The sequence below is a fragment of the Mobula birostris genome, chromosome 2 (genome assembly GCF_030028105.1).
Source record: "Mobula birostris isolate sMobBir1 chromosome 2, sMobBir1.hap1, whole genome shotgun sequence".
NCBI classification, from domain to species: Eukaryota; Metazoa; Chordata; class Chondrichthyes; order Myliobatiformes; family Myliobatidae; genus Mobula; species Mobula birostris.
The window spans coordinates 224,074,660-224,091,728 of NC_092371.1; the positions used below are offsets into that span (position 1 = coordinate 224,074,660).

The following is a 17,069-nucleotide window of genomic DNA, read 5'->3' on the forward strand; positions in this document are numbered from 1 at the left end:
ATGCGCTGTGGGCTTTCACATCCACATATCAATTTTACCTTCACTCATTGAACATCTATTTTAATATTGCAAAGTGATTAAATTATAACATTCAGTAAAACTGAAAAGCGGTATTTATTGAAATCTAATTACAAATAGGTATGTAAAATAATATATATGCAAAATAAATTTTGGCCGCACTTCACCTTACAGCGTGTTACTTATTAAATTCTGAACAAGTGTATTTTTCAAAGTATTAATTCATATATCCTATTGGACTATTGTGTTATAATAACAGCTCTTTAATACGTAAACCGTTGCACAGTGGTTCACAGATGGTTGAAATAATTACCCGTCTGGAACTGGAGACATTATTTATTTGGATTACTTCTTTCATTTATATTGCACAAGAGAGTTAATTTTAAAGTGATGAAGCTTTGGCAAATATTTTTGTGTGTAATATGAACAACCAGAAACAGTCTTAATTTATAAGTGCAAAACAAAAGGACTTGATCCACTTACATCATCTCTGTTTCCAATATACTCTCTATATATTTTCATATTACTACCATAATGCTAACATAATATGCTTCCAGATGTTGTTTTCATAAGTTTATTGAATAGCTGAACAGTTTGCAGCCAACACACAGCTGGCTGATTATCATATTGATAAGCAGCTACTTGGAGAAGGCAGAGGAGCAGCTGATTGCTTTGCTGATGCTGGGCTTGAAGCCTGATTAGATTTGCCACTCTGTTTCAATTTGAGCTGATTTTTTTTTCCCCCGTATATGTCATGAGGTTTGCTTTGTCAGATTTGATGGGACAGGGAGCCTGGATATGTTTGTTCTTTGTCTCGTTCCCAGATGAACAAAGTGAGAGAGCAGCAGGAGGAAATAATAAAATTCTCCCTTCACATCCACACTTATCAAAATAGCGAAAACTCATCGCCAGCCATCAAAATCATCACAAATCTGCTTTCTGACTTATTTCACTGTCAGACCAATTGTCAAAGGGAGAGGATGAGAAGCCGTGAGAAATTATTGATATTTTGGAATAGTGACTAAAATGTAATAAATCAGTCCACTCTAAGATGCTTTTTGACAGCTAAAATAAAGGATTATTGCAGATGTACAAGGAGATTCTCACTCATCCCCATCTTCTCGAACTGATCTTTAAGCTTTTAGGAATCTTCAAAGGGGGAAAGCAGGGGGAACAATTTCTCTGAATTTCTGTCTAGATGCAGTAGAACAGCAGCATGCTGCGAATGACAATTGGGTGGTCTGCCTTACAACAAACTAATATTTCAGTTTCCCTGGGCACTAAGCTATTCCTTCTGTCTGTGCACATTCGCAAAACAGTATGCACCCCCATTCTTACATTTCCTGAATTACTTTTTATATTTTCACTCTTTTCATTGTCCAGCAGCTATGGCATTCTTCAGCAACTATTCCATTAACTGCAAGAGATACAGCATTATACGAATACGACTGTGTGGTAGAAATTTCACAGATCATTATTGCCAATACAGTACTCAGTGTTGGGGGCTGCAAATTGGGGACTGGGAGCAGTAAGACTGTGCCAAATTTGGTCAAGGCAAGTATACATTCTGGTTTAAGATGATGCTACTGAGGGCCGGTGCCCATTTACCGGTGGTTACCAAAACAAGGAATACAATAAAATACTTTATTAATAACACTTTTTCTTTATCTGTAAAAAACTATGGTAAACGATAACCACAAGAAAATGGAGAGGCGGCAAAGGCGAGGGTGAGTTCAGGGTCGAAGCACGTGGATGCAAGGCGAGGTCGAGGCATATTCGAGTTGGGGCCAAGCAGAGTAAAATCGGAGCAGAGGAGAAGTGGATATAAGGCCAGTCCACCTAAACCGAGAGCGAGGTTTGATCGATCTAAGCACTGGGCTGATTTGGAAAGGTTGGGTTCACGGCGAAACATGGCAGCAGAGTCCAGGTCCAGAGTGCATCGCTACGACAGGGCCCAGGTCCTGGAGCAAGGAGTGACCTGATGCTTGGACAATTTGAATGCCGGCCCAGATGGATTGAAAAGGCAGGGAGCTGGGACTAGCGGTGAGGGTCGGGTTGCTTCTGCTCGCTGCTCCGCGACATTTATTCCGCTCCTCGCCGCACTGAGGCTGAGGACGAGGCCTGCTCCGGGCTTCATATCTGTGGGCTCCACGACGTTTACTCTGCCATGCACTGAACTGAGGCTGAGGACAAGGCCTGCTCCGGGCTTCGTATCTGTGGGCTCCACGACATTTACTCTGCGATGCACTGAACTGAGGCTGAGGACGAGGCCTGCTCCAGGCTTTGTGCCTGACAACTCTTTTTTTTGTTCTAAATGCTATTTGTTTAACTTTATTGCTTGCACGATTCTTTTTTTTCCTCTCATTGCACATTGGGTGTTTGTCGGTCTTTTTAAATGTTTTTTGGGGGGGCTTCTTTGTTTTGTGGCCACCTGTAAGGAGACAAATCTCAAGGTGGTATCTCAAGGTGGAGGGGAGGAGAAGATGGCGACGCGACGCAGTGCACGTGGCTGCTCCGAAATGATATCGTATTTGTTAAGTAGGGGCCGTGCACAATCCTGATTCGATGGAGACAGACGTGAGAAGCGGACTCAAGAGTCGGCTGTGGTCGGGTGCTTCCAGGGTGCTGCATTAGCAAGCTTGTGGCGCTGGAAGCTCATGGCAGGGAGAGTTTTTTTTCTTCCTCCTACTGTCTGCGTGAGATTGATGGGACTTTCGAGAGACTTTGAGACTATTTTTTACCGTGCCCATAGTCTGTTCTTTATCAAATTATGGTATTGCTTTGCACTGTTGTAACTATATGTTATAATTATGTGGTTTTTGTCAGTTTTTCAGACTTGTCTTGTGTTTCTGTGATATCATTCTGGAGGAACATTGTATCATTTCTTAATGCATGGATTACTAAATGACAATAAAAGAGGACTGTGTGTCCTCATAATCTAATCTAATCTATACATACTTTGATAATAAACGTACTTTGAACTTTGAACCTGATCAGGATCTGGCACGTGATTGACCGAAGGGCTGATGTGCACCTCAGAACCCACCCAAGCTATGAACATCCAAATGACGGTGGGAAAGTAATATTATTTCATCTTAAAAACATTTCTTTTATATCAAACCCAGAAGACCACATTGCACACTATGCAGCCAACTTAGCATGGATGAATGTACACATAGGGTGTCAAGAATCCCTTTCTTCTGAACCTTGCCCTGACAGCCAGGCATGCAGTAAGCCGATTGATACATGGGATGCATTTTCTGCCTCAAGTATTCTCCAGTAGAAATTTTTTATTTTTGTAATCATGGTTGTCAGGTCCTTTATTAAAACCTTCATGGATGACTATGTCCCCACAAAATAATTAACAGCTTTCCCTAACCAGAAGCAACCAAGTAAGATATAAGTTGTTCAGGAACGATCTCCGGAAAGCTTTCTCACATGCGAAGTGGCAATTCCGGACCGAACTTGAGTCACTGAGGTTGCTTGACAGCTGCGCAGGGCTTGAATGCGATTACCTCTTAGAAAGTGAAACTGTGACGTAGGTAACACCTAGGCGTCATCCACAGATGAACTCAATGCCTTCTATGCTCGTCAAAAACAGGGAGGAACATTCACAAAATCCCACAGCCCCCGATGACACTATGATTTCGGTCTGAAGCCAACGTGAGAGCATCCTTCAGGAAGATGAACACATGGAAAGCATCTGGCCCAGTTGGAGTACCTGGCCAAATACCAAAGACTTACGCTGCTCAGCAGGCTGGAGCACTCACTAACATCTTTAACCTCTCGCTTTGGCAGACTGAGGCACCCACCTGCTTCAAGCAGGCTTCAGTTATAGCAGTGGCTAAGAAGAACATGTCTCAATGATTATAATCCAGTAGCACTTGAATCAACTGTGATGAAGTGCTTTGAAAGGTTGGTGATGAAACATATCAACTGAGAAGTGACTTGGATCCACTCCAATTTGCCGACCAGCACGAAGTAACCATAGCAGATGCCACCTCACTGGCTTTTCACTCAACTTTGGAACATCTGGACAACAAACATCAGGATGCTCTTTATCGAGTACAGCTCTGCATTCAACACTATCATCACTTCAAAACTACTCGATAAGCTTCAAGTGCTTGGCCTCAATGCCTCCTTGTGCAATTGGCTCCTTGATTTCCTCATTTGAAGAGTCCAGTCAGTTCGAAGTGACAATACCTCCTCGACAATTTCCATCAGCACAGGTGCACCACAAGGCTGTGTGCTTAGCCCCCTGCTCTACTCACTTTATACGTATGACTGTCAGGCTAGGCACAGGTCCAATGCCATATTTAAGTTTGCTGACAACACCACTGTCGCTGGCTGAATCAAAGGTGGTGGCAAATCAGACAGAGGAGGGCGATTGTAAATCTGGCTGAGTGGTGCCACACCAATAACTTCTCACTGAATGTCAACAAAACCGAGGAGCTGATGATTGACTTCAGGAGGAGGAAATCGGAGGTCCATAGGTCACCCTCATCAGGGGATCAGAGGTGGAGAGGGTCAGCAACTTTAAATTCCTCGGTGTTATCAGTTCAGAGGATCTCTCCTGGGCCAGTACATACAGTAAGTGCAACTACAAAGAAAGCATGGCAGCTTTAGGACTTTGCAAAGATTCAGCATAACATTTAAAACTTTGACTGATTTCTATAGATTTGCAGTAGAGAATGTATTGACTGGTTGTATCACAGCCTAGTATGAAAACACCGATGCCCTTGAATGAAAAATCCAACAAAAAGTGGTGAATACAGCAAAGTCCATCATAAATAAAGCCCTTCCCACAGTGAGCATATTTATATGTGGTGCCATTGTAGGAAAGCAACATCTATCATAGAGAATCTCCAACACCCAGGACATGCTCTCTTCTTGCTGCTGCCATCAGGAATAAGGTACAGGAGCCTCAGGGTCCACACCACTGAGTTTAGGAACAGTCATTACCCCTCAACCATCAAGCTATTGAACAAGAGGAAGTAACTTCACTCAACTTCACTTGCCCCTTCACTGAACTCTTCCCACAAACTATGGACTAACTTTCAAGGACTCTTCATCTCATGTTCTTGAAATGTATTGCTTTTTCTCTTTCATATTTGTTCAGTTTATCATCCTCTGCACATTGGTTGCTTGTCTGTCCTATTGATTCTGTTGTGTTTAAACCACAAGGCATAAGACCTAGGAGCAGAATTAGGTCATCCGGGCAATGAGTCTGCTCTGTCATTTCAGCATAGTTGATCCATTTCTCTCTCAACTCCATTCTCCTGCCTTCTCCCCATAACCTTTCATGCCCTGACTAATCAAGAACCTACAAACATCTGCCTTAAATACACCCAATGACCCAGCCTGTGGCAATGAATTAGGCACAGATTCACCACCAAATGGCTAAAGAAATTCCTCCTCATCTCTGTTCTAACTAGATGCCTCTCTATTCTGAGGCTGTACCCTTTTGTCCTAGACTCCCCTACCATAGGAAACATCCTCTCCATATCCACTCTATCTAGGCCTTTCAATATTCAAACAGTTTCAATGAAATCCCCCCCCCCATTCTTCTATAATCCAGTGAGTAAAGACCCAGAGCCATCAATCGCTCCTTATATGATAAGTCTTCATTCCCAGGATCATTCTCATAAATCTCTTCTCAACCCTCTCCAATGTCAGCACATCCTTTCTTAAATAAGGGGCCCAAAATTGCTCACCATACTCTGTGAGGCCTCATCAGTACCTTATAAACTCTCATCATTACATCCTTCTTTTTATATAATAGTCTTCTCAAAATAAATACTAACATTGCATTTGCCTTCCTCACCACAGACCCAACCTGCAAATCAACCTTTAGGGAATATTGCACATGGACTCCCAATTCTCTTTGCATCTGTGATTTTTGAAATTTCCCTCCAACTAGAAAATTGTCTATGCTTTTATTCCTTCAAATGTTCCTTGGATTTACTGTGTATGCCTGCATTAAAATGAATCTCAAGGTTATATATGGTCACATACAGTATATGTACTTCGATAATAAATTTACTTTGAATTGCAATGTGTTTTCATTTCTATGAAATATGAATATAGATTATAATAATTTTATTCAACTAAACAATAGAAGTCCATATAATTAATTATTTGGAGCACACAGTGCAATGTTGATAAAGATATAAGCAATGTTTCAAAGTGCAGCACCAATCTTACTTCAAACTCAAGAATACAAACTCACCTCTGTTGCTCCCATTATCCTGAGTAATTTGGATGTGAAGTTTGTGAAGGACATACAAAATTATAACTTCTTGCCTTACCTCACCATTTTCCAGGGGATGGATTTTCGAGTAAAATGAGGTACAAATAACTTCATCATCCGCCACATATATTGGATTGCCTGCCCGAGGCACAATGTTGTAGCGGGTCAGACACTCTGTATCTGTTATAGCATAGTATTGCCATGGTTTGTATGTGATGCCATCAATTGAACGCTCTAAGATCCAATTCCCAGGACGTGGAGAATTTGCAGCCTTTATTATAACATAGGCAATCTGGAACACCTGTTAAATAGGTACAACAAAATTAGAATCAATATTGCATCAATAATTATATAATCAATAAATACAATTCTGAGTCTTCTTGTTCTGCAATTAATAGTAAAATTTAATATTCTTGCTTAACTCTCTTTAAATAAATTGTGAGTGGTGTTTTAATAATCTTTGAATGCATGTATCAACATTTTTCTAAAACAGAAATAATCACAAAGAAAATCAAAGGGTGTAGTATAATCGCTGAAGTAAATGATTCTGGTGCAAGCCTGCATTCAGAGCTTTTGTTTGGCAGATGAGCATCTAAATAATCATTCTATGATTCACTTGGTAAAGCAGTTTTATTTGGCAAACTATCAGACAATTTCACTTTGTTGCAACTAAATAACTAAAAGAACAAAACCAACATCTGCCACCATAATCTCCAATCATGTCACTAACTACTGCCCCTTCTGCTGTAACCGTCCAAAACAAAAAGATTTTGTGACTTTGCTATTATACTTGATTCCCAAGTCTAGCACTAGACCAGAGAAAAAGCTCACATCATAAGGAATGGAAGATTATGGGCTCATATCATAAGGAATGGAAGATTATGGGCTGAGTGCAGGTCGGTGGGACTAGGTGAGAGCAAGAGTTCGGCACGGACTAGAAGGGCAGAGATGGCCTGTTTCCATGCTGTAATTGTTATATATGGAGAACACTCTCTCTCTCTGTCTCTCTCTCTCTCTGTCTCTCTCTCTCTCTCTCTCTCTCTCTCTCTCTCTCTCTCTCTCTCTCTCTCTATATATATATATATACATACACACACACACATATATGTGTGTGTGTGTGTGTGTGTGTGTGTGTGTGTGTGTATGTATGTATGTATATATAAAAATGGAAGGGGAAGGGCTGGAGCAAGAGCTGGCAAGCAATTGGTAAATCCAGGTGATAGACAGATGGAGGAGGGAAGAGCAGAAATAGCAACAGAGGCTGGGAAGTGGTAGGTGGAGGTGACAGAGGGCTGCCGATGATGAAATCTGATAGAAAAGGAGCATGGAACCAAATAAGGGGGATGAGGTGAGCTGAGGGAAACTGTCGGGGAGGGGAACCAGTGGGAAGAGAGTGTGGGTGGAAGAGGGGAGGGAAATGGGGTGTCTGGGGGCAGCAGTGGCAGAGGAGGAGCTGGGCAGATCGGGAGGTTGCAGACAACCCAGCCAGAACATGAGGTGTTGTAACTCCAGTCTGCATAATAAAGGGCTACAGAGAAAGTCCAGCACAAGCAGCCAATAAGGTGCAAGGCCATAACTCGGAGATTGTGAGGTCAAGAGTCCATTTCATCATACTAGGAGATTGTTCAATAGTCTCAGATTCTTTTATATCCTCCAACTTCTTCACTTTGCAAAGATGTGTGGATGATTTGGTTAATCAACCATTGTGCTCCAAATATGTATAGGAGTGCAGTGGTAGCAGTAGAATCTGGGGAGTGTTGGTTACATGTGGGGTATAAAATGGGATTCATGCAAACGAATGCTTTATAATCACTTCAGACTGGGTGGGCTGAATAAGCTGTTTCTATGCCAAATGACTTCTTGCCTTTATGGTGAAACTTTTAAATCAAATTAATTAGTGTTCAGTTCCTGTTTACTGTTCCAATTTGCAGTTCATCAAGGATACTCAAAGCTTTTGTTGAGGTATGTTGTAAAAAATTTAACAAGTACATTTCTAAAAAAAAAAGTTGTATTTGTAATGATAATGAATTGTTCTATTTAATTTTATTTGAGGTTAGTTGTTACTTCAAATTTTACTGCTCAACTGCTAGTCTCAATGATGTTTTCTTTAGATAAAACTCATTTTGGTCTATTTTACTAAAGATGTACACTATCAATTATCAGGAAAGTTTTTTCTTAATCCATGGGGTTTTTAAAACAAGTAAATAAACAAACAATTATTTGCTAATCTGATACCACAGGCTGATGGGGATTATTATGTCTACAAATGTGCCAATTATTTTCCATGAAAAATTGGAACAATAGTCTTACTCTGAAAAATGTGGAATTTTAAGTTCAATTTGCTCCTGAATTGTGAATTGAACTTCATTGTAGAATGAAACATATTACCTGACTGAACACATATATTTATTTTCAAAATAGGCAGTGCACTCTAAGATCCAGTTAATGGAAATACACTTTGTAGATTATGGCTATTATTTTAGGCTTCCATAAGCCTCCTCTGGTTATGAGTGATGGGAAAGTGAGGAAACAAACCTTCGCTCACAAATGTAACTTGCAGTCTCTTCACTTTACCTCAAATGTATGACTTATCTTTACATCACAGCAGCAAATCTGAGAGCATGCATTGTCATTTTTGAAATTGCATTGATCCATGATACTGCAGCTCAGAGCAGCACATGAATTCTCCTTAATTATAACCGCAAGTTTAAATAATGAACCAAAACTTGGCAGATGTGTCCATTCATTCCAAAGAAAATTGCCTGCAATCTGCTATTTGCACTGAAGTCAGTGGCGGACTGACTACACGTGCTCTCAGCTGTGGATTGATCAGAATCTATGATCTCTCTATACTCGGCCAAGGTGAATGTGACAAAGGGAAGTGATCCTGGCCCCAGAACATCCTTGAGAGGAGGAAAAACTAGGAGTGCAGATTTGTTCTCTATTAAAGTCATCATGACCAGACTTTTAACTTTTTTTCCATTTATTTGAGATACAGCACAGTAACAGGCCCTTTGGGCCATACGAGCCCGATTACACCCTTGTGACTAAGTTACGCCGGTCGCTATACTACCGTGATGCCCAATGAAGTCTTTGTCTTTCACAGACATTTAAGTTCTTATTAATATTGAACTAAACAGCAATTTTCAAACATATTAAAACAAAACGAACTAAAAGCATAGAAGTACATGGAAGATTCAGCACAGCACAGAAACAGCAGTAGCTGTTTATGATCCACGCAAGCCACCCCCCAACAATTTTCATCCAATGAACAGCAGTTATTAGTGTACAAGATAACGAGAGGCATTGATCGTGTGGATAATCAGAGGCTTTCTTCCAGGGCTGAAATGGCTAACACGAGAGGACACAGTTTCAAGGTGCTTAGAAGTAGGTACAGAGTTAAGTTTTTTTTAACACAGAGAATGGTGAGTGCATGGAATAGGCTTCCGGCGGTGGTAGTGGAGGCGGATACGATAGGGTCTTTTAAGAGACTCCTGGATGGGTGCATGGAGCTTAGAAGAATAGAGGGTTATGGGTAACCCTAGGTAATTTCTAAAGTAAGTACATGTTTGGCACAGTATTGTAGGCCGAAGGGCCTGTACTGTGCTGTAGGGTTTCTAATGGTTCTATGTTCAATGTTTCTATGTTGTTGGTTCCTTTGTCCTTCCCAAATCTTTTTTTTATTAAGTGCAAACGTGAACAATAGCCAGATCAGAAATCCTGATTAAGTCAACTAGTTCCCAAAGGGAACTCTGATAGGCCAGTCAGATGGTTCACTTCTGCTCAGTGTCATGTGTGACGCCAAGCAGAGCTACCGGACGGATGATGCTAATGAGAGAGATAACGAAAGACAATGGAGAAACATTCAAAATGCTACTAAGAAAGAAGAGAGGGATTAACGGGAAAGAAACACAATTCAGATATTGACAGACCAGTTGCTTTGAACCTGAACCATTTGAAGTTTGATGGACAGGTGATACCCCAGCAGGGGGATAAAAGCAGCAGGTTTGCTAAGGCACGAGACACGCCACGAGACCCTGGAAAGAGCAGAGTGCCCCCACAAGTGGTGGGAGTTTGGAGAACCGGTTTGTGGGAACCGATCAGAGGCTCACAGGGTGTAAAGGTACGATCGGTGGGAACCTGGAATGTGTGTCCGCCCTTGCCTGGGTGCCGGGTTCACCGCGGAAGAACGATCGTATCCGGAACGGAGGGGTCGCAGTCGGTGACTACAGCGGGATTAGAAGACATCAAAAGGTCTGCCCAAAACCAACTGCGAAGACATCAAAAGGTCTGCCTGAAACCAATTGCATCTCCCACTCTCTCTCTCCAACAGTACAACAACAGCGACTACTTCGAACTGCACTAAACTGAACTGAACTCTGCTTCACTTAAGACTGATCATTTTACCCCTAGACTGCGATAGAGCTTGGTTGATTTCTATTACCCTGGTTCTGTGTGTATGTGTGTATTGTCATTGCTAACCTGTTACAATTATATCCTTACGATTAGAGTACTGTATTACTTATTTCTTTAATTAAGTTTTATTAGTTCCTAGTAATCACAGACTCCAACGAGCGTTCCATTTCTGGTGGTTTAGCAACCCAGTTACGGGGTACGTAACATCAGCGATAGAACACAAAACAGAAGGGTCGCTAACCCCTGTAACCCCAGAAACACACCTGAGTGGTGCGGTGGAGGTACGTGCTATGCATGACCTGATGTGAAAGCATCATATTGACTCATAACAGATCATGTTCTCATGTTCACAGTGGAACAGCTTAGTCACAGATGGGGTGATCAGCACAGTTTTGCCTTTGTTAATTTCGCCTTTGGTTTCTGTCCTGCCATCGTTTCAAACACAATTATTGCTATTTGTTTCAAGTTTTTTTGACTCTACAATCTCTATCAATCTTTATTCTTTACCCATTCTCTCTATTAAAAATGTTCCGCTGTATACAGAATGCACTTCCTGTTTAACAGCAATGTGCTGCTCATCGTGACACAAATCACACTTCTGATGTTAAATCTAAATATTAAAATTTTATGTGTAAAACTATATATTCTTGATATATTTATTCTAGAAGGAGGTTCACGAAAACGATTCCAGGATTAAACGGCCTGTCATATGAAGAGCATTTGCTGGCTCTGGGCCTGTATTCAACGGAATTCATAAGAATAAGGGGTGACCTAATTGAAGCCTACCAAATGGTGAAAGGCCTTGATAGAGTGGATGTGGAGAGGACGTTTCCTATGGTGGGAGAGTCTAAAACCAGAGTCTCAAACTAGACAGGTGTCCTTTTGGGACTGAGATGAGGAGGAATTTCTATAGCCAGAGAGCGGTGAATCGAGGGGATACTTTGCCACAGGCAGCTGTGGAGGCCAAGTCTGTGTATATTTAAGGCAGGGGTTGATATATTTTTGATTGGTTAGGGCAAAAGAGGATGGGGTAGCAGGGAAGGCAGGAGATTGGGGCTGAGAAGAAAAATGGATCAGCCATGATGAAATGGCAGAGCAGACTCGACGGGCCAGATGGTCTAATTTTGCTCGTATATCTTATGAACTTATGGTCTTGATGAATTAACCAAAATACTTTATCAAATTCTATTATCTTGGAACTTTAATGATTAAATTTTAAATTAGCAATTTCACAATTATATCAAAGATACCCATTTAAATTACTTTATTTTGGTAATTTAATTACCTTCATTTTTATTCTTCCTCAAGGGTTTTACTTGATTCATAACTTCCAGTTGGAATTACATAACTTTACTCACATCATATATATAGATTTAATTTCCATACAAACTCTTCAATATGCCTTGTGTAGAATTTCATGCCATGCATGAGAAGTGTGAATTTATGGTCACTCAGCTTGAGGGTTTCTAAGCACCTCTGTTTTCTTCAAACAACGGAACAGAATACGGATCGAATTATGATATGTTTTACTTCAGAAAAGTTGCAATGGAAGGACAATGACCTGAAATAGTAACTACTTCTCTCTCCAGAGGCCCTTCTGAGAATTTGTAGGCCTTTTGGTTTCTGTATCAGAATTCCAGCATCTACTGCACTGCTTTCCATTATTTGTATAAATTATGACATTTAAGATCATGAAAATGTGTGATTCTCTGTTCTGAAGAGTCACACTCAAATTGCTAATTCATAGCAACTCCAACTGTGGTTCTGTTGTTGAAGTTTAGAAACTCAGATTGCATATCAGGCCTGGAGTTATTTAGTAGGCTCTCATTTATCTCTTCAAAAAGTTCAGTTAAAAATCATTAATGATTTCCTTAATATAAAATTGAATAAATAATTACAATGAAAACAGAATATGCTGGAAAAAAATCTTTTTTTTCCAGATTTCCACTTCCCACACATAGTTTGTGTTTTTTTGATTTTTGATTAAATAGTTTGAAGGATTGAAATTTAAATGTTAGTGGTAGTTGATTGAAACCCTGTGTTAAGACTCAACAAAGTACTTAGGTACTTGTCAATGCTCTAAATGGTAGTTTTATGTATGAGTACAGAAGGAAGTAATTTTCCTGAAGTGCTTACATTCAACTTTGCACTCAACCTCAGCAAGATCAAGGAACTGATTGTGGATTTCAGGAAGGGAAAGTCAGGAGAACACACACCCATACTAATTGAGGGGTCAGCATTGGAAAGTGTGAGCAGCTTCAAGCTCCTGGGCATTAGCATCGCAGAGGATCTACCCAGGGCCCACAACGCTGATGCAATCATGAAGATGGCACACCAGAGCCTCAGCTTCATTCGTAGTTTGATGAGATTTAGTTTGTCACCAAAAACTCCGGCAAGTTTAAACAGATGTACAGTGGAGAGCATTCTGACTGCTTGCCTCGTTGTCCGATATGCAGCCTCCGATGCACAGGGTCAGAAGAGGCTACAGAGAGTTGTAGGCTGAGCCAGTTCAATCACTGACACAACCCTATCCACTTTCCACATCTTCAAAAGACAGTGCCTCAATAAAGTGGCATCCGTTATTAAGGATCCTTACCATCCAAGATATGTCCTCTTTTCATTACTACCATCAAGAGAAGAGGTAAAGGAGCCTGAAGACCCACAATCAACACTTTAAGTACAGTTTCTTGCCCTTTTCATCAGATTTCTGAATAGTCCCATGAACTCTAACTCGCTGTTCTTCTTTTGCCCTTATTATTTTTTTATTGTGAATTTTAGTCACTTTTATGTCATGCACTGCACTGCTGCCACAAAACAACAAATTTCATAAAGCTGATTCTTATAGAGACACTGTTAATGATAGGATTGACATGGGAGCACAGGAGAATGCAGGAAGTGCTGCGAACAGGCGAAGACCAGAGGGGGTTAGGTGTGAATGTTCTTCAGCTTGGTACAAAATGGAACATATCAAACCAATTTCATCTTTGTTCCTTCATTTTCTTGGTGCCTGTCTTGCAAAGTCTAAACACTGCTCCAGAACAATGTTAAACTCATTCAGTACCCCGACCTCCCCACCCCACCCCCCCTGATCCACTGGAGACAAAATTTATCAGCAGCTACTACACCTTTTCCACACACAAGCCAGAGTGAAATCACTGACTGAAGGTTGGTTTCAAAAGAAACAGGCTTTTGCAACAAAAAGTAATAACATTCATTAGCAAATCGATCTATTTCAGAACAATATCTATTGGAACAACACCAAGTCATTCAGCCTTTCAAGTATGCTCGGCTATTCAATGTGACCAAGGCCAAATTATAGCTTACCTTAAATTCTTACCCATTCTATCTATCTTGAATGTAAGACACTTAACCTCACATCACTTTAAAAAACTTGGCTAGCAGAAGGAAATACATCATTGTCAGCTTTAAAAGTACTGCTTGAGCTGCCATCCATTACTTGTTGTAGGAGACTTCTACATCTACCACACTTGGTCACAAATAAAGAATCTTCTGACTTCTCTCCTGAATGCCTTAGTCTGAAATTATATCTCTTGTCCTGGAATGCTGCGCCAACAGAAGTCATTTATCTCCATTATAGCATCAATTCTTTCTAAGCTGTAAAAACACAATTCAAATCATCTTCTGACCTTCTACATTCCAAAAAATATAATAATAGGTCAAGGAATTTTTTCAAAATGTAATCCTTGTAGTTCTGATAACATTCTGGTAAATCTGTGCCAAATTATAGGCCAATAGATCACAAGGTACCGTAACTTGGATGATATAGCTCTCCAGGGGTGGCCAAAAAGGGGCTTCTAATGCTGCAGACTTTATATTCCAGCCTTCTAGTTGGTCTTTGATTTATTTATGAACCTAATTACCATAATTTGGCATTGCACCGTCATTGTCCATTTAACCTTTTTAAGTCACGTCCATTCACTATTTTTAAAAAATCAAAGATTCATCCTTTTCACAATCAGAATCAGGTTATTATCACCAACATGTGTCGTGAAATTTGTTAACTTAGCAGCAACAGTTCAATGCAATACATAATATAGAAGAAAAAAAATAATAATAAATAAAATACAGTATCATGAAATTTGTTAACTTTACGGCAGCAGTACAGTGAAATACATGAAATAAATTGTTAAATTAGTGTTCATAACTTCAATATCCATTTAGAAATTACATGGCTGAGGGGAGGAAACTGTTCCTGAATCGCTGAGTGTGTGCCTTCAGGCTTCTGTACCTCCTCCCTGATGATAACAATGAGAAGAGGGCTTGTCCTGGATGGTGGGGGTCTTAATAATGGACACTGCCTTCCTAAGGCACCATTCCTTGAAGATATCTTGGATACTACGAAGATTAGCACCATGATGGAGCTGACTAATTTTCTTCTTTTTCTTTTTCTAGGTTTACTTATGTTGAAATTCAATTGCAATGTTTGGCCAACTCACTTAATTTACCAATGTCTCTTGGCAATTTCTTCTACCCTGTAGCAAAAATTTAGATCTACAACTCTCTATGTTTTTCTAATAACTTAGAAAATATAGTGAATAGTCAAGCCCCAATTACAGATCTTCTTAGGGCAACGCTCTTCATTTCAAACTCAAGCATTAACTAATTAGATTCACCATTTCTTTTTGCCCTTAAACTCCTAACCTGGTTAATAAGTTTCATGAGCTTTCATTTTAGATACAGTCTACCTGAAGCCAAACTGCTTTTAGGAAGTTATAAACTAATGTTACCTGAATTATGATTTTAATTGTTTCCTTTAATTAGTTTTATTTAGAAATGAGTTCCTTTTACAAATCTCTGTTGATTCTCTTTAATCAGCACAGAAAAACTGGAACTGTCTGCTATAATGCTGATTTTCTTTCTAATTATACAGGAAAATTCTAGACAGAAACTGTGAAGAAGTTATTTGAGTGATTAGGCAGATAACTTTTGTGAAAACTTCTAAATGAAAAATTGCAAATGCATTCATTGAACATCAAGTCTTGGAGCATTTTACTGTATTAAAGGCACAACATAAATTCTATTCATAGCTAACTAAAGAAACGTTTCCATTGTTTTGCCAGCTGAGTGGCTAATTAGCACCTTGAAGGATCATTATTTCCGATATGTTGAATTGATTGCAGTTTCTTATTTTCACCAATAAAAGTGCCTTTTGGGGGTCATGGTTAAAATTTGCCATTTCTGGAAGGTTAGTAACATTGCAAACAAGTGAGAAATACTTCCTATGAATATACCTTTAGAAAACAACTTTGGCATTTATGCAGCTTCAACAAATTCTACCAACGTGCCAATATTTATCCCTGCTAAATCTCCGTTTCCCTCATATGCACATACGAGCCCATGCATTAGTGCACACATTTATATTAGATGCATTTATTTCCAAGCACTGGAGTTTCCAAATCAGCTATTAATACTGGAGGGTAACCTACATAAAATGCTGGAGCAACTCAGGTCAGAGAGCATCTATGGAAAGGAATAAAGAGTCAACAAGACCTTTCACAAGGACTATTCCATGATTATTAATGATGATAGAATAGGTTACAGAAGACTTGTTTTACATCCGGCATTGCTTGGGCTCAGAGTATCAGCAGATTTTCGGATGCCATAAGGTCTAACGAGTTGATATGGCATACTCCATTCATGCTGGAATGAAGGAACTAGTGGACCATCCTCAGGATCAGTTCTTGGCTCTTAGTTTTGATTTATAATAGTGCTTTGGACAAGGGGGGAGAGTATGAGGTATCCAAATTTGCAAAAGGCTTAGGTACATATATATAGCTAGGGAGCCTAAGACAGTACTGCAGTAATTTTATGTATTGCACTGTACTGCTGCCACAACAGAAACTCCAATTTCATGACATAAGTGAGTAATGATAAACGGGATTCTGATATGGGTCTCTATTGTGGACTGAGAATGAGAAAGGGGCAGGGAAAAGGGAATCATGGATGGGGAAAAGGGGAAGCAAGAGGGGAGGGGGCAGGAAGCACCAGAGGGACATTCTTTAATTATCAATAAACTAATTGTTTGGTATCAAATGACCTTGCCTGGTGTCTCAGGGTTGGGCATGTCTGCACCCATGCCACCCGCCCCCCTCATCTTTGGCTCTCCTTCTCTGCCACCCATCCCACACCTCTCCCGTGGCCATTCCCAACATTGTTTGCTCTCGCCAGATTTACAAACTCACTCTCCACTCCACATTGACAATTACTGTACTGTGCAAAAGTCTTAGGCAGCCTAGCTGTACTTACATGCCTTAGACTTCTGCACAGTATTGTAACAATTAGTGCGAGGATGTCAGGATTCTGCAACTGAACACACATATATAGGAGTGAATGAGTGAACTCTTGGCAAATGCAACTTAATATG

The 17,069-nt window shown here is 40.1% G+C and overlaps 1 protein-coding gene across 3 annotated transcripts in view; it reads right to left on the reverse strand.

Annotated features, from left to right (window-relative positions):
• Positions 1 to 17,069, reverse strand: part of lama2 (laminin, alpha 2) — a 399,772-nt gene that overhangs the window by 261,903 nt on the left and 120,800 nt on the right. For all 3 annotated transcript variants that reach the window (XM_072251541.1, XM_072251540.1, XM_072251542.1), the window contains one exon: positions 6,327 to 6,569. In XM_072251541.1, the coding sequence (XP_072107642.1) occupies positions 6,327 to 6,569 (243 nt within the window). The remainder of the gene's footprint in view (positions 1 to 6,326; positions 6,570 to 17,069) is intronic.